Source organism: Syngnathoides biaculeatus, chromosome 13 (genome assembly GCF_019802595.1).
Source record: "Syngnathoides biaculeatus isolate LvHL_M chromosome 13, ASM1980259v1, whole genome shotgun sequence".
Taxonomy (NCBI): Eukaryota; Metazoa; Chordata; class Actinopteri; order Syngnathiformes; family Syngnathidae; genus Syngnathoides; species Syngnathoides biaculeatus.
The window spans coordinates 1,792,347-1,813,039 of record NC_084652.1 but is presented as its reverse complement, the minus strand read 5'-3'; the positions used below and the strand labels follow the sequence as shown (position 1 = coordinate 1,813,039).

The 20,693-nt window shown below is 44.2% G+C and overlaps 2 protein-coding genes across 8 annotated transcripts in view; one reads left to right on the top strand and one right to left on the bottom strand.

Moving 5' to 3' along the window:
• LOC133510614 (pre-B-cell leukemia transcription factor 1) overlaps positions 1–12,323 on the bottom strand; it is a 128,972-nt gene extending 116,649 nt beyond the window's left edge. Inside the window, exons 1-5 of one of the 4 annotated variants that reach the window (XM_061838710.1) lie at positions 12,224–12,323; positions 10,302–10,377; positions 10,101–10,179; positions 8,877–8,994; positions 7,696–7,826 (exon numbers count right to left, since the gene is read on the bottom strand). The gene's annotated coding sequence lies outside the window, so the exon portion shown is untranslated. Of the gene's footprint in view, positions 1–1,386; positions 1,535–7,695; positions 7,827–8,876; positions 8,995–10,100; positions 10,180–10,301; positions 10,378–12,223 lie in introns of those variants that run through there. The other 3 variants (XM_061838711.1, XM_061838712.1, XM_061838709.1) reach the window with 3 other exon arrangements.
• On the top strand, positions 11,333–19,996 carry LOC133510615 (glutamine synthetase). 4 transcript variants are annotated; one of them, XM_061838720.1, is made up of 7 exons: positions 11,333–11,396; positions 12,674–12,875; positions 14,942–15,103; positions 15,496–15,642; positions 15,744–15,871; positions 16,681–16,880; positions 18,979–19,996. In XM_061838720.1, the coding sequence occupies exons 2-7, from the start codon at positions 12,710–12,712 to the stop codon at positions 19,289–19,291; spliced, it is 1,116 nt and encodes a 371-aa protein (XP_061694704.1). In that variant the 5' UTR covers positions 11,333–11,396; positions 12,674–12,709; the 3' UTR covers positions 19,292–19,996. The 4 variants fall into 4 exon arrangements, with proteins under 4 accessions (XP_061694704.1, XP_061694701.1, XP_061694702.1 ...); XM_061838717.1 differs by lacking the exon at positions 11,333–11,396 and adding an exon at positions 11,946–12,104; XM_061838718.1 differs by lacking the exon at positions 11,333–11,396 and adding an exon at positions 12,001–12,148.
• The last annotated feature ends 697 nt before the right edge of the window (positions 19,997–20,693 follow it).

Sequence of the window (20,693 nt, the reverse complement as noted above, 5' to 3'; positions counted from 1 at the left end):
CCTGGCTTTATACAGCGGCCGGACAATTAATCCGCAGCAATCATCGCCGGACGCTATTGAGAGGAAAAATTATTCCGCACCGCTCAGTCCTTTTACAAAAGAAAATGTATTACAAAGTACACGCTGCTTTTGCGGCGGCATTCATCCGCAGCCCTTTCAATACAGAATGCAATTATGCAGAACACCTGAACAAACAATATCTCACAGACAATTATTCGGCGCCTTGGAACGCGTCGAAAAACAAATTAGCGGCAGAGACAGCCGTGATATTTTTGGCCAGTTGCGTTTACGAAGCTCGCCGCACGAAACTTTCTTCGTGTTTGAAGCCTTTGGAAAAGGCATTTTCAGACGGTTTTCAACCCCGTTTCTAAATGTTATTAGCTGGCTTTGTTCCCACCAGGATCTTATTAAAAGAATGCTTTTGACCGCTCGCTCTTGTTTGGAAGCGTTGAGGCTGTCAATTAAAACCTCTCAGTTCGGGTTCATTCTCCATTTAAAGCAAGGTTCTGTACACACGTACCCGATTTTGAGGACTTGCCAACCTGATGATCAAAGTGAGCGCGAATTCTGACCGATTTATCCCATGGTGTGTGCGTGAGTTCTGGTCTCAGGCAAGTCTTGGTCTTGAGCACAACACTAGTGGCCGGATATAAACAGTGGAGTAGCTTGCGGTGTTTTGTGTTTGTAGAACGTGTTCAATGAGTCATTCACCAAAGTAAAAATGGCAAGTGGAAGTGTTAGCTACCGCAATGTGGGTTTTTTTTTTTTTGGATAAGCCAACAGCTAGCCAAGCTTCTTCTAGCTCTCGGTCTTTGACTATCTGTTGTATTTTATTGTCTTTTTGGGTGGCCCGTGGCACTCTCAAAGGTTAGTCTGAGCACTATGGCAAATATCTGATCAGGGAGAGGAGACTCGCGATTGTTAGTGGCGATACGGTTGTTAACTGTGTCGTGTGCATTAAAAACTCGGGCTGTTTTGCCGTGTGTGGGGTCTCTCGTTTAAAAAAAGTCCATTAAGATGTTAAAATCGGTATGTGGGTACTACGCTTCCCAGAGAAATTTTGGATCATTTGAAATTTACAACTTTGTGGGAACCGTTTGGGGAAAGCGCCATAAAAAATATGCTCAAACTTGTTTGTTATGGAAGAGAGCCCTGACCTCAACCCCCATCAAACACATTTAGGATGAAGGTTCAATTTCAGTGACCTCTGACATCGCAAATTCCCAAAGATGCATGCATTTCCCAGACGACCAGACTTTTGTAAAGACATTTTATCTGTACCGTGGCGCTAAGATCGAGATCAGCTTGGTCCTTTCGTTACTTACTGGGAACACACAGTACAATCCTTCATTAATTATCCCGACGGTGTAGGCCTGGAGTATATACCTTGTGGGACACAAACAGACCCCTGTTGTACTCCTCTTTCCATGCTCGACGGATTACAGCACTGGTAGTCGCAGCCCTCAGTTCGCAGACCAAACGCCGAAGAGCTCCGTTGGCAAATCTCTCGGCTTGTATTGATCGGGCATAGACCCAGCAGCCCTTCACTAAAAAGAGATCAAAATATCTGGCTTTTCGCAGACATTTACGGAGTGTTGTGACCTCAGCGCAAGCGAGTACATACATCATAGTCTATTTCCGTGAGGCACGCCGAATGTTGACTGGAACGGAACGGGCGACGGCAATGGCCTCGAACCGCGGCGAGAGAGATTCATTTAGAAATCGCGGCTGCGACGTCAGCATGGCTGTTTCATTAAAAAGTCACACCGCCCGCACTCGCGTGTATATGTTCAAACATTATCGCCCCCGAATGTGTCTTTTGCACCTTCTTCTGGGGGGTGAAAATGGCTGAGATGGATGCCGCGGGAACAGGAAGGAAGACAAAAGGCGTCAAAGGACGTGCGCATCCATTCACGGCTCCGTTCATTACAGAGCAAGCGGGTCCTGTCAGCATCTTTTCATTACACGGGCCCGTATATCCACCGCCGGTGTCCGAGCGGTCCGCTCTGTCGCCTGTCAAGAAAAGGCGCTCTCGGGGAAAGTCCTCCTATCTCCCCGATCCCCACCCCCACCCCCACCCGCAACCCGCTACCCTCGGCAGGCCAGGCAGAAAGAGGGGAATCGTGTTTGCCATCAGCAGCTCAAGAGAGCGGCATGGCAGCAAGATTGATGACACCCTCCCCGAAAGTAACAAAAGAACTCCTGTGCACGAGAGCCCGCTTATGGAGCTTGATAGAGTTGTCATCCTCTTAATAAACAGCTCGGATATGTCAACCGTCGAGGCAGCGGCTCACCCACCAAGCCACGGGCGGGATCACCTACTGGCACGGCGGCGCGCGCGCCACTCCATATGGAGAACCCCCGAGGGTGGTAGCGAGGCAATTACTGGAGAAGAATAAATACATGACAAAAATGTTCGCATTTGTTGACTTTCGCAGGAGTGTGAGAGACTCCCGGCAAAATTGCATCGGAGCGCCCCACGGAAAATGGAATTGATTCCAGTTCGGGCTGAGATGACTATACATACTAGCAAAAATGGAATTTTATCTTTTATTAATACTTGGAGAAGAGCGTCAGTTGGGGGATGAATGAAACGATGCGCAGGTTTTCATATTTGGAACCCTTCGGTGTCAACTCAATAATCCAACTTGGGTGTGGACCAAATCAACCATCTCTCTTTTAGGTGCTGACCAAACACACCCAAAAGGGATCCGGCGAAGGTCCGTTACGACAAGAAAACCATCCGGTCGCCTTTGATTTATGTCTATGAAATCAGCTTCATCCCTTAATTGTGTATTGGCGATGTAGCTCAAGGTAGTGAGTGCCCAGATCCAATATGTACCAGGATGGAGTTAATAGGTCAATTGTTTGATCTGTTCCTCTTTGATTTTTCATATCGCCCTGGTTTTCTTCACCTTTCCAGCCCCTGCGCACTGCACCCAAGTTTTATCCAACAGGTATAGTGAATGTGTCACAAACCTCCAGTACGGGGTGGGACCCAAATGCAGGACTTCGAGACAGAGGCATAATGGTCAATGTGGTCACCCAGGGTGTAGCCGTCCGACAAGGTAGAGGCACAGAAATGCTAGGCTAGGGGGGATCCAAAAGGCATGCAGCAAGGTCCGATGACTATGGGGCAAAGTAACGCAACAGGACAGGATCAAACAAAAGGGCACAGAATGACTCGGGTTACTCTGACTTACATGTAGAAGCGCAGAGTCCCACAGGCAGTGAATGCAACTCACTAACGCAAAGCAACAATCTGGCAAATGCCAGTGACAAAAACTCCAACTCAAATGCCCGTCTAATTGCAGTCAGAATGTGAGACAGCTGTGACCGGAGACAGGTGTCAACGCCCAGAGCATGGCCTGGCCACGCCCCTACTTGGCAGTGGCCATGCCTTGCTCATGACATGGTGTACTGTACGTGTTTCAAAGTGGGTTGGATGACTGCCTCCCCCCAGCTTTGAAGTGCACTCAGCCATTTTCTGGTACCCTGCTGGAGTACTGAGGAAAATCAATACAGCTGCGTACATATCACAATGTTGTGTATTTCAAATGATTTGGCCCAGAAAGAGGAATCTATATGACAGCAAATCCAAACCAGGTTTTTTCACTGCAACACAAAGACAAGCAAGCATTAAGGCGAACTACGGTAAATCCAAAGTAGCAAAAACCTCCCAAAGTCTTGTCGAAGGGCTACTTGACATTTTGGAAGCGGCGTGCGAGAATGAGTTGCGGCAACCGTTGGCCGGCAACCGACTGAAAGAATGTTTGGGGGGGGGGGGGGTGCCGATGTGGCACATTTTACTACCTTGAAATAGAGCTGCACGTCTCCATGCTGAATTAAGCCTTATATTACTTCGTTAAAGTGTGAACAGCAGTGGAATAGAAAACTCAGCACCAAAACTAAAGGAAACGTTAGCACAAAAAGCCCAAATTATCCTCAAAACAGATCTTGCTAAAACTTCTCTTTTTGAGTTTGTGGGAGGAACAATTTGAACACATTTACTATTCTTGAAATCAGACATAAATGTCAACTTCCTTTGTTTACTGTTTTGAAATACATTTCAACTTTTAATTCAATATTTAGGAATTATTTGAATTTTAATCTGTTGCACTGGTTTGATTGTCGTTGTTCCCGTGTTTTCATGTTTTGTACAGTAGACTTGAGTCCCTAAAGAGGTGAAAAAAGAGGACTTTAAGTCCATGCAGCCATCCATTTTTTGCCGCTTATCCTCACTAGGGCCGCAGGGAGCGCTGGAGCCTATCCCAGCTGTCAACGGGCAGAAGGCGGGGTACACCCGGAACTGGTTGCCAGCCAATCGCAGGGCACATGGAGACAAATAGCTGCACTCACAATCACACCGCGGGGCAATTTAGAGTCCCGGAGTGCCCAAAGAAAACATGCAAACTCCACACAGCGAAGGCCGGGATTGAACTCGGGACCTCAGAACTGTGAGCCCACCGCTTTACCAGCTGATCCACCGTCCCGCCTCCTTTAACTCCATTTTATCATAATTATTGCCCTAGATTCCTCATGCTATTAATTTCCGAGTATTTTTAAAGCATATTGCATATTTAATCTGGTGAACTTCATGTGTCTCCATATGCATCACCATTCACCCCCCCAAAAAACACAAATATGTATTTGTTGAGCCACTAAAAACACATTGGCAAAGAGAGCAAGACATTTTCAACAACTAGTATCTGTCAACAATTTTTTAAAAATTACAGACCCGTGTAGGGAATACCAAAATTATTGGGAATTTTTCGCAAATCGATAACATATACTTACATGCAAATGAAATATGAATATGACCAAATCCGGAAATAGGAGGTTTCATCCGACGCCACCAAATAACATTAAAACAATGTGAGGGTAGCTGCAACATAGGCAAAATGTATATCATAACTGAAGCAAAAATGGTGTTGGCTATCATACTAAAAATGCACGTTTTTAATATTGAACACGTCTTTAGTCATATTGACTGTCAAAAAAAAAAAAAAAAAAACAACTTGAGAATTTGACGAAACTGGAAATAAAAACTGGAAATGTCATCAGCCGTATTTGAATTCAAGAGGGCATGGAAAATGGAGCAAAAAGAAATTCATTTTTATAAAGTCTGCCACTTGCAATATTCACTCATTTTCGGGGGGGGGGGGGGGAATAAAAGTGTGTGTGTGTGTGGAAGGGGGTGGGGGTGGGGGCAGCAATGTTGTTGTCTCAATTGAATCTGCAGCCCACTCCTGGTGTGATACCTAGTTAAAGCCAGCAGGGTGTGAAATGGTATTTGGAAATAAATGAAAGTGACTATGAAACAGAGGAGTTGGAAGATATTGCCGTGTCAAGATGACAGACAAGCTATGGAATGGAGCGAGAGAGAGGGAGAAAAAAAGTTATTATCCCAAAGAAGAGCGAGGAGGCTGGATTATATGTAACCCATGATGGCTCACACGGCACACAACCTTCACCCTCACGCACACACAGACGAGATGATGGAGACCACAAAAAAAAAGAAAAAACAAAACCCTCGCCGCAATAGCTCGCCTGTTGATTTTCATGTGAACAATCCATCTTATTGCGGCGCCACGGTGCCAATAAGTGTTACTGCAAAGTGTTTGTTTGCCTATTGACGCGCCATATAAAAGCGCTTTGAAGGAGCTCTGGAGCAACACGATCCCTGGAGGCTCTTCCGAGCCTGATTTACAGCTCGGCTGATGAGTCGCACAGGACAAGCCGGCCGCTGAAATGGCGACGACCGTGTTATTCGGCCTTATTTGTTTTGTTTTGTTTTTTTCCAAAGTAGATTCCCTGCCAGCGTGTGGCGTTCAGGACCGTGGGAGGAATCATTTTCGCATCGTTCAAAGGTCGTTAAGATACGAGGACTGCTTGGAATGGCAAACACGTATTTAGCCCATGTTTGGATCTGCCTCGGCGTGACCGACAAAGCAATGTCGGCTTCATCAGGTGTCAAACCTGAGGCCCGTGGGCCAAATCCAGACCACCACCTCATTTTAAGTGAGCCGCAAAAGGTCCTTTTTTTTTTTGCCTTGACTTCTGTTCAGAACTAGCTAGCTATCAGGAAAAAAAATTGAATAACAAAAAGTAGGAGGCAATAGACCGCGTGACTACATCCGGAGCACGCGGCCATGTTGGATGGGTTCACTCTGCTGACGCGTCGTTCACTGTCACTCTTGCATACAGACCGGAGTTACACAGATGTTCGTACGGCTGTTAAAAGTGACGCATGATGGCTAAGAAGACTTTGGAAAGTTATCGGGGCTCGTTAGATGTTGTTTCGACAAGAAAGTGCGCTTTGGTCGACGATATCGACCCATCTGCATTGGAGAAACACAAACGGAGCGCACAAATGTGGCCGTCGGTAACCTATCCGGACATCGTCAACTATCTCCTCTTCTCCTTCACAATGCTTCTCCTTCGCTGAACTTAGTTATTGCTCAGTAGGTGGGAAATTCGAAAAGGTATCCAATACTTACCAAGAACAAAACGCTCCGAGCAAACTCGGACGTAAGGGAATTGCTTGGATTTCCACATAGACCAAACCATGGAGGTCCGTGGCTTGTAATGACACGAGTAGCCTATCTTAAAATAATAATAATAAAGTAAGAAACAAAATAAAACAAAATGGAAATGCAAATTTCAGTGGCATTTAAACAGCCTTTTCTGGCGCAGCCAAAGCAATTACAAATAGCAATATGAATGTTTTTGACGTCATTAAAATTCACGCTGCTCAAATGTGAACTGTTGCACTTGAAAGCGTCCTTGAAATACTTTGCAACACCAAAACTGTACAATGTATTAAAAAAAAAAAAAAAGAGGCTCTTTGTACATTACATTTCACAGATGAATGAATGACATGCGATTATTAATTGAACGCGTAATGATGAAAATGAAATGTCGTTTTTATCACACGCACACACAAGAAACGTGCCTCTCAATTTTCTGCCTTGCATCTACCGGATCATTTTGTCCACTGCCTGTCACTTTCTGCAAAAGGCCTTTATTAATTTTATTTTAACAAGCCAATTCATAATGCACGTCTGACGCGTAATAGCTGCAAATCAAAGCGAGCGGGGAACGCTGATTTGGGTTTTTAATCGCGAAAGGGAAAAATCTTGAACGCGATCCTTTATTGCAGATTTCCGATGAATTATTAAAAAGCCACTCGAGCCCCTCCGTGGATATGTTCGAGTTGTTTGGTCACTGCTCGGCTGAGAAAGAGCAGGAACGATGGGCAGCTGCTGCCCCCTGCAGGTGATTTGTGGGCGATGCGTCTTATTTTCCGGTGATGGAAGCTTCTGGATGTACAGTCGAACCCAATCAAGCAAACGATTCTCAAAGGAAATTTTTTTTAGTGCCTGAAAATATAATAATGATGTTTTGTATTAACTTAGCGTCTTGCTTTAAATCGCAATCAGAATACTGTACTTCTTGGTTTTCTTTAATATAATAATTTGTGTACGGGGATGAGGATTCAACTTCAACTCAACATTTTGGTTTTTAATCATTTTTGTGTACAGCTGCAGGAAACAGTCTTGAAACACTTTTGCAAAACTTTAAAAAACTAAAAAGTGTAAAAATTCTACACCTATTTACGCAATCCACGATTTTTTTTTTTTTTTTTTTTGCATTTTTTTGAAAAACTGTTCTCCTTTGTTGAAGACGTTTCACCTTTAATACGAAAGGTCTTCTTCAGGTCTACGGTTTTTGGTGTGGAGTCAGGTCCGGGGCCCCTGGAGGTCGCCGGCAATCGGCATTTCGTACGTAAGAACTGGAAGCTCGCTAGCGAAGAACTCCTGCACCTTCAGGAGGAGCAAAAGAAGACGGCGGAGGAGGAGATGTCGTTTGATGAGCAAGAAGGCGAGAAGGGTGTCCCAAATGCTGATATCAAAGCTATTTGTGCCAGATATAATCCATAATTTCGCAGAACTTCATCACCCCGATAAAACTGAACGTAGCAGAGCACTGCAAAAACTTTAATGATGTTGTGACGAGTCGCTTCAGAGTTCAAGTGTTTGAAAGACGGCAGAAACGCGCGTGACACTAGAATCGTTCTTTGTGAAAATGGGGGCGAGTCACCCCCGCCGAAGACATTTGATACAGCCGTTGATAGTTTTGCATTGCTTTTTTCTTGTGAACTTTAATAATGCGCAGTTCCATTAGCATTGCTGCATTTTTGTTTTGTTTCAAAGATGTCATTAACTCGTAAGTCAAGTTAATATTTTTGTGTGTTACTTTTTCTAAAAATACTAAAAAATGGTCGTCCCCCCCCCCACCATTATTGCTTGTTTAAAGTTATTCTGCACTTTTTTTAATAAAATAAAAAAAAAAAGTTTACAAGGCTGGGGGCCGAGTCGCTACAGATACTGGAATGCGCTCCCAGCCTAGCCTACTCGACTACTAAAGCATACATTTTAAGCAAAAAAATAAATATATTTCTGAAATTGTTTAAACTATACATGTATTTCTACTATGCAGTTTATTATCAGGAAAAGCTACAAAATGCTTTAAAAAGCCCAATTTTTTTAGGCTTGGAATGCATTATTTCTTTTTCCCTTCATTGTAATGGGAAATTTCGATTTGGTTTTCGAACAAATCACTTCCCGAACCGTCTTCCGCAACGGATTGTGGTCGAGAATTGAGGCTGTACTGTACTACTACTACTACTACTACGGCGCTGAGGTGTGTTAGTAATACGCATCAGTTCAAATGTTACAAATCTGTATGTATAAAATACAACTGCTGTGGGAAGTTGCAGTACAGCTACGCTATGCTAAGACTTTTCCTCTCACATTCAGAGATTGTCCGATTACATTAAATGCAAAACATTTCAAAAACACAAAATCTTCTACCGGAACGATGGAGCCGTGTTGACTGGAGGGCTCAAGCTTGCATGCGAGCTTGCAGCGGCACATGTCTTCGATTACAGGAAAGCGCATTCGGACTGGTGAAGCACAGCCGGGTCGTGACCTCCAGCCCGACGTGACAATGAAAAAAGACAAGCAGGCTGTAATTTCATCTTCAACCTGGGACGTAACCTCGGTGCACTTGAGGGTAAATTTCCCTTGTGGGGCGAATAAAAGGACAGGGAACGTAAATTCGAACGAGGCTCAAGGCCGCTTGGCCCACTCTCAGAATGTTAAGCGCCCGCTACCTTGTAATTAATACATTACATTGATTAAACAATGTTTGGATGTGGCGCCGGCGGCACGGTGGTGCAGATGTACAGCGTTGGCCTCACAGCTCTGTGGACCGGGGTTCAAATCTTGGCCCTCCCTGCCCGTTGACAGCTGGGACTGCCTCAAGCGCCCTTCGTGAGGATAAGCGGCTCGGAAAATGGATGGATGAACGCCTCAAAATCCTCCGTGATGAATCCATCCGTCCACTTTCTTGGCCGCTTATCCTCACGAGGAGTGCTGGAGCCTTTGGAAGCCGTCATCTGATTTTTAAAATTCCCGATGAGTTATGCTCAGGTTGTCGTGGTTATTCCAAGCAGACTCAGCATTTTGACAAACTTGTCATTTTTATTAAATTTGCCATGTTATGATGTTGCTATGATTTCATCAACAGATTGATTGATTGATATTGGGCTACCATCACCATTTTGTATCCTTAAAAGTATTTTTTTTGTACACTTCTAAGACTGGTGCATCGTCATTGATAACGGATTGAATTTTAACGAAGATGTAATCAAGCAAAATGCAATATGTAATTGGAACTCTATTTGAATGTAAAGATTAATAATTACATTTTGGAATTACCGAGCAGTTTCTCGCTAATACAGATTGACTGCTTACATGCAAATATAAAATCAGTATGGCAACTATTACAGTTGTACACCATTTTTTTTTTCATTTGAATGTTTTTTTTTTAATCAAGAAAATTCCACTCAAATCAAATTTGACATCATCATGTTCACGGAGCAGGAAACAAAATGACTATTAAATTGATTTTGGATATGATTTTTCAAATCGTATGTGTGTGTGTGTGTCACTTTGAGCTAAAATACATAAATAAAACAATTGAAAAGAAAAAAAAATCACAAACATCAAAATGAGGTCAACTGAATCACTAACCTGCCTTTTCCTGAGCCTTCCTTTGACGGTGTCCAACAGGAGGCGCTGTCCACCAGCATACAGTGCAGCACAGCATTATCTGCAGCATTTTAATTTTTTTTTTTTATAACGGGGGCGGACCCAGAAAAAAAAAATGGACGGTTGAATCAAGGTATGTGTTCATACATGAATAAAACTATTAACACCAAATATGAACCAGACCTGTACGAGCATGTCGAGGGAGACGTTCAGTAGCCGGCTGGTGCAGATGGAGGACCCACACAAACAAGATGGCCTCCTGAGACAAAAAAATAAAATGAAAACACGCGACTAAAAAACATTTCAACCCTTTTATTCGCCACTGTTATGGCTCAGGTAAAAGGCTTTCGAATGCACGCCGGGTTCATCCCAAGCGTGTCATCGAAGGATTCTGGGCCGGCCTCAGCTGAGAGACCCAAAAAGCCACACGGGAAGGCGCTCCAATTTCCGCCGTGATTGCTTAAATGGCCATTTTAATCCAACTCCAGAGGAGAAGCGGTGCAAAAATAAAAAAAAATAATAATAATAAAAAAAGGAAGGATGACGTATAATGTACTCTCAACGACCTTTTTGAAGAGTAAACCTGCACGATCCGTCAGCGTTACCGTTGCGCTAGGCTCCGAACTGAAACCAAACGCGCACTCGAATTTAATAGACACGTTGCTCAAAGTCAAACAAGTACATGATTGCAGCTGCACTTTATGTTTAAAAAGCAATCTTGAAAGTAGCACATTTTTTTCCCCCTTGTGGGCCTCGTCGTAGGGGAGCACACAAAGCTATAAAAGTCAACATTCACCGTTCACTCTGGATCTCGGTTTTAAAAGTTACGTCTAGCTACGATAAGGGAACCCGTGAAACTAGCAGGTCCCTCGCTTTGAACAAACAAAATCCGTGGCAATGACTCATGGGCTAAAAACGACGTGGAAGAACCGGATGAGGCCCGCCAGCCTTAGGTTTGATACTGGTAATCTCGATAGGATAGGACTCAAAATGTTTTTTCCTTTTTTTTTTTGGTTTGTTTTTTTACTCAATCTGAGACTATTTATGAGGTGAGTGCAACGCTCGTCGACATTGATTTATACAAACCTTTCAGCAACGCAAAGACGGAGGGCAAAAAACGGAAGACATTCTCGCGGTTGTGTGTCCTCACAAGATTGACACACGAGGGGCTCACGTGCAGCTCCAGCGCGAATGGGATCGATTACATAAACTGGACCGGCCCCAACCGGGAGCAGTAACCTACGCGAAACGGACGGTGGCGCCCACGGACAAACTAAGGTCTGGTTGAACGGAATTTGCGCGCGCTCTCTCTTTTTCTCTCTCTCTCATCCATTCATTCATTTTTCATGCATTTCATGAAAGGCGATACAAAAAAATAACGATCGATCTTGACGGATGATTGCGTCCACACACCGTGTAAGCCCCGCGCGTGAGAAGAGAACTCGCGTGGGGGACAGAAGAACATTGTGAACACGCGGCTGCTGCCAGAAATGCGGCCGGCCATTGAGTACGAGTCCCACTCTGCTTCCAGGCAGGACACGCCTTGCTCCAATATTATTGGCTCCGCGGCAAGCACCGCTGCACTATAATTGGCTGCTGTGTCCAATAGAACACGCCCTCTTGAGGCAGGCAGGAAACATGACTTCAACGCGGGCCGAAACTGCCCTAAAACGAACCTTAACCCATCCTAAACCACCTTAAAACCCAATCCTGAACATTAACATCGCAAAAATTCGTTTTTATTTCGTACAAATGCGAGACATGTTTGGGATCATCGTCCCGAGGCAGGAGCCAATCACGTTGCAGGAGGGCGTGTCCTGCCTGGAAACCGCGTGGGAACCAGAACAACGCCTCGAGTCCATATAAATGTGGCCGGAGCAGCGGTTCGGCACCGGAGAATGGTACAAATACAAACGCCGCATCGCAAGACCAGACGCTGGATCTGCCGGTCCTTTAGTTTTTATTTATTTTTTCCCCTTTCTCCAGGTAAACTCCATTTGACTCTCCCGTCCGATTTGTGGCCGGAAAAGGTGCCGAACTCGTTTCCTGGCGTATATATTTGAAATATGTAATAAGGCTTAAATGTCGAGACGTCATTTTCGTACCTTTTAATCATGGTGGCGTGTGTCTTTGTTGTGTTCAAGCGGTCACCCGGTGGAAGCTGCGGCAGATGATGTAACATTTCTTCAGGATGTGCGCTCGGCGTCTCTCGACACCGGTTCGATTGTAAAAAAAAAAAAAAAAAAATCGCTCGATTTCGCTCGTGTCACCATTTCGACGCCAGCCTCGATTGAAAGACAAAATGACGTCCCATTTCTCCAGATAACGGAATTTTTCCGTCGCATCTCTTCCATTTGGTTCCAAGAATGAACACGAACGCGACGAGTTTTCATCATTTTCGCACGCGTTTCGGCCATTGGTGTGTCGTTTTTCTGGAAAAGTGAACAATGGTGGCCCCCCCCTTTTGGGAGGGTGTTGTGTTTTGTTTTGTTTTGTTTGGTTGTGTTCGGTCCGCACACCGGGTTCTTATAGCTGCTCTTTCTCTGTCTGTCCAGGTGTGTTATTGTAGCAAACAGTCCTAATTCGAAAAGATGGCCACGTCGTCCAGCGCGAGCTTGAGCAAAGTCATCAAGCGGCAGTACATGGAGCTGCCCCAGGGCGACCAAGTGCAGGCCATGTACATCTGGGTCGACGGAACCGGAGAGGGGCTGCGGTGCAAAACGAGGACTTTGGATTTCGAGCCCAAAAGCGTTGACGGTAAACAGATTTGCAAAAGCCCTCGCGAGCCATTCATTCATTTTCTTTTAAAGGTTGGGGGGTGGGCGGGTGGCTGGGGGTCCCCCCCAGTAAATTTCCACCAGGCGTCGAGCAGCGGAATTTTGGAAATTATCATATTCGAGCAGAAATATACACGTTTTCCCAAAAAATCCATCCGTGCACAATAGTACAGTTTTAAACGTTGCAAGTACGATAACATTTCAAACCTTTGACAGTCAATTCTTCTACACGAGAACACAAACATGAATGTTAAATATAACTTATGTCCCCCAAACCTTTAAAAAAATGTCACAAATGAACACCCCCTGTGTGAGAAAAGTCCCTTTAAAAATGTAAACTGAATAAAGCCCATCAACCTCCAAGCATCTCATCCAACGTGCAAATTAAAAAAAAAAAAAATCTTCCCTCAAGCTTCTGGAGCATTTTTGATGAACACTTTCAGCCAATAAACACTTCATATTTGACTGCACTTGCATAGAATCTGCAAACATATTTCCTCAGATGGATATACAAGTTCCCGATTAGGAACTGACTTTGAAGTTTATGAATTGCAGGGCTTATGACTATATTCATTTCCATGCAAAGTTCTATTTTTTTTTTTTCAAATTCTGTGACTTTTTGCCAGCCTAATCTTCACCTTCACCAAATGCGCCGCCCCCGATACCCACACATCGTCATGTGTGTTACTGCTCTTTTGATATACTCAAGATGGCCACCATGCATGACAATGGGTGTGTGTTTGCGTACGTGTGGAATCATCCACTCGTTCCTTAATCCTCAATAGAGTAGCTTTGGAGCTTTTTATTCAGCGGACGATTGAAGTGCCTCCTCTGTTAACTTGAGCGTGCCTTTGATTACGTCACTGCCGTGGCAGAATTGCAACTTCCCGGGGGCTAGGGGGGGACTTTCTGGAATAAATGATAACGTTATATTGCAGAGTGGGCTCCAAAATGTTAATTGGACCGAGAGCCATCACCACCCTGAACTCTCATCTTTCCTTCAGCCGCGCTACTAATGCAAAGACGCGCTGATTTCATTGCCGTGAGTGCTACTTTTTTCTTTGCCGCTTGTCCTCACGAGGGTCGCGGGGAGCGCCGGAGCCTATCCCAGCTTTCGACGGGCAGGAGGCGGGGTACGCCCGGAACTGGTTGCCAGCAAATCGCATTGCACATAGAGACAAACTGCCACACTTGCAATCATACCTGGAGGCAATTGAGAGCAGGGGTGTCAAATTTCTCTTGCGGGCCACGTTGTAGTTCGGGTTTCCCTCAGAGGGCTGTTTTGCCTGTGAAAGAATACAAATATTTATGAACCAGAATCTGAATTAGAAATCAAGGGTAACTTATTTTTCATATATTCATGTTTGGTAACACAGAAAAGCTTTTAACATCTCAACTTGATTAATTTTTAAAAGAATCGTGGAAATTGAAATTTGATTTGGGTTCCTGGGCCACATAAAATCATGTGGCGGGCCGGATCTGGCCCCCGGGCCTTGAGTTTGACGCCTCTGATTTAGCACGTCCAATTAATGTTGCATGTTTTTGGGATGTGGGAGGAAACCGGACAATAAATGGCATTCATTCATAATACAAAAAATGAAATATTTCATGAGGTGTTGCTTCTGTATTTTTATTTTTTTTTAAATGTATGTTTTTAAATGCCTTTGCATTTCCGTAGCCAGCGCAGCGCTGCGTGTCACATTCAGGACACCGTTTGGGACATTTGAACAGCACGACAAAATGCCACGAATTCCGGAAAATACTAAGCGCAAACCGACATGGAGTTGTAAACTTCCTGTTGTTGAGCGTAACGCGCCTCGAGCCATTCATCAGTTACATTTGTCGCTCCCGTTTTATGTCCGGTGCAGACTTCCTGAATTGGATCTAATTTCGGAACTATTTAACTGGTTAAATGTTTCCGGTCATCTGAGGGGGGGGTAAAAAATAACTGTGAAGACATCCGATAATGGCGGCTTTGTGGACTGCGATTGTCAAAATGTGACCCGATTGTCCGCGTGACCTTTTTTATGCTCCTGTTCCTTTTAGAACTTCCTGAATGGAACTTCGACGGTTCCAGCACTTACCAGGCCGAAGGCTCCAACAGCGACATGTATCTCATTCCTGCCGCCATGTTCCGTGACCCCTTCCGCAAGGACCCAAACAAGCTGGTGCTCTGCGAGGTTTTCAAGTACAACCGCATGCCTGCAGGTAGAAAACCACAGAAGAAGTCACATTCTTCACTGCTATTAGTGTTTAAAAAAAAAAAAAAGAAATTATCTGCATGTCAGCTGACTGATTTGAGGGTGACCTGTTGCTGGCTTGAAACAGATGGTCGCACAGATGTCGCCTCCCCCGTCTGCGGGCGTACGGTAGAACCGAGCCTCTCTGTTACCTTACAAGCTGTCGTGGCGTGCTCTAATTAGCGGGCACGTGGTAGGGCAAACGCGATAAGTGCGCACCACCCGAAGCGAATTTACGCTCATTGCGCTAAACGGCGCTCACATGAGGAGAAAATATGTGCCGCACAAATGCCAATTATATGGTTTATTTGTAACTGTCCTTTTTTTTTTTTTTTTTTTTGTTCCCCCCCACGTGTGCAGAAACCAACTTGCGGCTGAAATGCAATAAGGTGATGAAAATGGTAGAAGAGCAAGTTCCCTGGTTCGGCATGGAGCAGGAGTACACCATCCTGGGCACGGACGGACACCCCTTTGGCTGGCCGTCCAATGGATTCCCGGGACCTCAAGGTGGCTAAAAGAAAGAAAGAGGGGGAAGAAAAAAAAAAAATAGTCGTAAAAATGCCAATGTTCTTATTTGAATATGAATCTAACGTCTGATGTGTTCTCAGGTCCGTACTACTGCGGCGTGGGAGCAGACAAAGCCTACGGAAGAGATATCGTGGAGGCCCACTACAGAGCTTGCCTCTATGCCGGGGTTCAGATCTGCGGCACAAATGCCGAAGTCATGCCCGCCCAGGTAGGAACCGAGTAGAGCGAGGGTGTCAAACTTGAGGTCTGGGAGCCAGATACTGGCCCGCCACCTGATTTTTATCTAGTGTGTCGACTTCCGCGATCCTTGTGAAAATCAGTATCAAAATCCCGAATTGTCCTATAAATGTTTCACGAATGGTAAAATGTTAAAAACTCATTATCTTGATTTCTGATTGCAAAACTGACACATAGATTTTGTATGTAATATGAAGAGGCGATTAAATATTTGTATGGTTTCACGGCCCTCTGAGGGGAAACCACTACAATGTGGCCCGCGACAAAAATGTTTGACACCCCTGAAGTTGAGCCTCGTGCCTATTGTTTTCTCATAACAATTATGTATTATCAAACCCCAAAACTAATTTGAAATGATACATTTAAAAATATTAATATACATAATGCATGTAAAATAAATAAAAAAACTAGAATCTTGTGGAAAACTACAAGAGGTGATACATATTGTATAGATTCACTAAAGTGAATGAATTAAATTATTTTTTTCACCGTCAAATTACTTGATTTTGAATAAACCATAAGTGAAAATTCTTTTAAATATAGGATTTGGTTTTCTGTATTATTTTTTTTTTTTTTTAATGATTCAGTATTTGTTGTTAGGGGTTAGGGTAAGTTTTTTTTTTTCTTTTTTTTTTTCTTAAATTAACTTCAATATTCACATTTATTGGGATGCGCCTGCATTTGGCAATGTTAAGGACCCCCTAAAATGTTTAAGACGTTGAGATGAAGGTTGTTGGACTTCACGTTTTAATGTTCTACTTCTTCCGCACGTGCGTCTAGTGGGAGTTCCAGGTTGGCCCGTGCGAAGGGATCAACATGGGCGACCACCTTTGGGTCGCCCGCTTCATCCTGCACCGAGTTTGCGAAGACTTCGGCGTCATCGCCTCGTTCGACCCCAAGCCGATCCCCGGCAACTGGAACGGCGCCGGCTGCCACACCAACTTCAGCACCAAGGAGATGAGAGAAGATGGTGGACTGAAGTGAGTCACGCGGCTGTCGGCTCGGGCGGATTTGGTGGATCTGGATCCCTTTTCTGCCAGAATAATTTTATTGTGTCACATTGGGATTTCAAGGCTTCTACTGTGATTATTTTATTATTTCTCTATTTAAATGTAGTTGCGTATTGCGAGTTTTATCAGGCGATCAGATCAAGGTTTCTGGAGGGAGGGGAAGAAAACAGAGTGCTGGTTATGTGCAGAAAGTGAAGGGTTAAAATAAATAAATGATTACATATCTAGTATAAGAAAGCCAGATTAAATGTAGATATTGTCCGGGGCTGTCGCGCGACGCCCGATGAGGGAAGGTCAGGACCAGATAGGACAGGACGGAGTGGAAAAGAAGCATGCAGGACAAGGGTCGCGGATCCAGCGATACGAGTGAAATGGGTTCGGCTTGACTAAGTTAAAGTGGCGGCGTACGCAAACAATTTGCGTATTCATAAGTTGTCGCAACATGTGACTCCACCCCCCACCCCCCCCACAACCACCACCACCACCCCTGGGGCGGCCTTTCTCACGCAAGACTGACAATAATGTCCGGAAATTGTTGTGCCTCCCCCACAGAGGCTGAGGACCCCACCCAATCAATCGAGGGCGAGATCGGGCCCTCGCTTTCCTCACTTCTATTTTACACTTTTTGCTCGTTTGTTTTTATACGAGCAATACGATATTTTTCGACCTCTCAAAAAGACTTTTCTTATTACCCACAAAAGCGACGAACGGGATTGGAGAGTCGTAGAAGTTCAGAAGGAAGGAAGGAATCAAAATCCGGGTCCTTCAATAAGGATGTGTTGAAGTTCTATTTTGGTGGGGGTCCCAGATTTGATTTAACTTGTAGGTTAAGAGAACGTGTTGCCTGGTCACCGACGATTAATGGATGTATTTTGAGAGTAATCATTTGAATTATTTAATAGAGAGAAATCTATTCTCGAGAGAGCGAACAGTGGACTGATGAGAATTTTTTTTTTTTTTTTTTTTTTTTTTTTTTTGCAATTTTTCATCCTCCATATGTCAACAAGACCAAAGTCATGCATATATTGGAATTTTGGAGATTTGAGCAAATCTATTGGAGTAATTAGCGAAAGGTTAAAATTATCTCCCCATAATTAGAATTGGCAGACAAGGGGGCGTTGGATCATCTTCATTTGGAGCGTATACATTAACAAGTGTCAATCTTGCTAAATACTGTATAATTTTTTTATTATACATCAGCCTTCTGGATCCACTACGGTACGATTTTTTTTTTTTTTTTTTTTTTTTTTTTTTTCCTGGACTAATATTGAGACTACGCTTTGTCTACAACTATAAAAGGCAGAGAAAACCTCATTGAAATTCGAGTCAAAGAGGCATTTTTATTTGGATTAAGTAATATGCAGCTTGTAAAAAAGAGGTCTGTTTCAAGTTTAGTGAGCTAGTCCATAATCTTGATTCTCTGCCTACAAACGAATGCCATGGACATTCCAGACCTCTTTCAGTTGGGATGGTGACTCAGAAGAAAACACCAGAAATTGTGAGCTTGGACAACAAAATACCGTGAAATGTTACTCGATGCATATACAAATTCAAGACCATATTATGTTTAGGTTCTGTCAGAATCAGAACTGTGGTAACCTATACAAAAGTATCAGGTACAAAGCTGAAATTCAACTCTCGATCACTTTTCAGTGGCTGCCGGATATCAGTCACAAACGGGCCCATAAGGAGGACACATTTAAACAGCGCGTAACTATTTTCTCACTGGTTTGTAGTTTGTCGAGTCATCCTAGTTTTTTGTTTTGTATGGTTTCTTTCTTGCTTCCCTTTTAATGTGGTGTTCCACACGGCTCAGTTTTGGGGCTTCTGTTTAAGCATCGGATAAGCAAAGTTTAACATCAGTTTGACATGTCTGAGAGAAATTCAATCCTTCAGGTCAAGTCGTTGTATCTTTGTTTTCTTGATAAGCTCCAATGTGTTATCCAAAAGTGAGAACTGCCCGTACTGCTTGCTTAAATTTGAACATCGAATGCATCTTGAGGCCGGTTTTGAACGTTCCACGTAGTCTGTGACGTGTCTTCAAAAGTCCGTCTTGTCTCCTTCCCAGAGCCATCGAGGACTCCATCGAGAAGCTGGGCCGGCGGCACCGCTACCACATCCGCGCTTACGACCCCAAAGGCGGGCTGGACAACGCCCGCCGCCTCACCGGCCACCACGAAACCTCCAACATCAACGAGTTCTCGGCCGGCGTTGCCAACCGCGGCGCCAGCATCCGCATTCCGCGCAACGTGGGCCAGGAGAAGAAAGGCTATTTTGAGGACCGCCGCCCCTCGGCCAACTGCGACCCGTACGGCGTCACCGAGGCGCTCGTTCGCACCTGTTTGCTGGGCGAAGAGGGCGATGAACCCGCGGATTACTGAAGCCGCAACCCCGTGGATTGACTCCCGCTGCCAACTGCCCCCGCCCTCCTAGATTGATCTTTTCTTTTAAGTAGTACTGTATTTTCCCACTGAGCTAGTTTAACCCGCATTTTAAATGGCTTCAAGTTGGCTGGTCAACTGAAATCGGTTAATTCGTGTCTTTAGTAGCCCTTCTTCCCCCCACCCAGGTCATGACAGGGTACCACTACTACCGCCCGTCGTCGTTGGAAAGGGTTTGGCTTTTGTAACAGTTTTTCTAGCCATGTCAATGTTGTTCCGCCATCCCACAAATGAACTAAAAGCACATGGACACTGAAGCGTAGCGCTGCTAAAGCCGGACTGCATGTACGGTTTAACAAATCTTTAGTTCTTGTCCTGCTAATTCATCCTGTCGCTGACCCATCTCCCCGTGGTACTAACTTTTCATTTTTTTTTTTTTTTTTTAAATGATATTTTTAAATGGCAACGTTTGTCTTCAGATTTCTGACACACTGGGTTAACTGTGTTGGTCCGCTTGTAGATGTCTGTGGCCACCATTATGTACGACGTTCAAAAATGTGGTGGATCTGTCCATAATGCCATTTGTAGAGTTTTCCTCAAGGAGTTTTATCCTTTCGTTAATGCGCCCAGTTTGGTAAAATTGTCAAGTTTACTGAACCTTGGTTATTTTTCTCTTGATACATTTAAAACTTATTTTTATCACAAGCTTGCTGTCGTGTCTCGTTTTTAAACTCGTGGAAGTAATTAACGTATTGCAGTCACGAGCCTTCTGGATCCCGTTTTGAGATCGCTGACTTGCAGATGAGATCAACACTCACACTGCTTGTTGGGCGTAATAAATATAGTACACACACACCCTTGTCAGTGAGGAAGTGTTAAATCAACGGACGTGACGACACCTGCCAAAAAGATTGAATTAAAACTTTGAAAGTCTGCTTCAAAAAGTGAAACAAGGCGAAAATACAGTGCCTTGTGAAAGTATTCGGCCCCCTTGAACTTTTCAACCTTTCGCCACATTTCGGGCTTCGAACAAAGATAAAATTTGATTTTTGTCTTGTCAAGAATCAACAAGTGGGACACAATCATGAAGTGCAACGAAATTTATTGGATATTTTCAACTTGAACAAATCAAAACCTGAAAAGTGGGGCATGCAATATGATTCGGACCCCTTGCATTCATACTTTGTAGCGCCATCTTTTGCTGCAAGTCGCTTGTCGTTGGTCTCAGTTTTGCACATCGAGTGACTGAAATGCACCTGAAGCTCATTGAGGTTGGATGGAGAGCATTTGTGAACAGCAGTCTTCAGCTCTGTCCACAGATTCTCGATTGGATTCAGGTCTGGACTTTGCCTTGGCCGTTGTAAAACCTGGATACGTTTATTTGTGAACCGTTCCATTGTAG

What these genes read in the sequence shown, in the direction of transcription:
- LOC133510615 (XM_061838720.1), top strand. Translation starts at nt 12,710, where the DNA reads ATGGCCACGTCGTCCAGCGCGAGCTTGAGCAAAGTCATCAAGCGGCAG. An exon ending in TGGATTCCCGGGACCTCAAG is followed by an intron (nt 15,643 to 15,743) that starts GTGGCTAAAAGA and finishes ATGTGTTCTCAG; the next exon opens with GTCCGTACTACTGCGGCGTG. An exon ending in AGAGAAGATGGTGGACTGAA is followed by an intron (nt 16,881 to 18,978) that starts GTGAGTCACGCG and finishes TCTCCTTCCCAG; the next exon opens with AGCCATCGAGGACTCCATCG.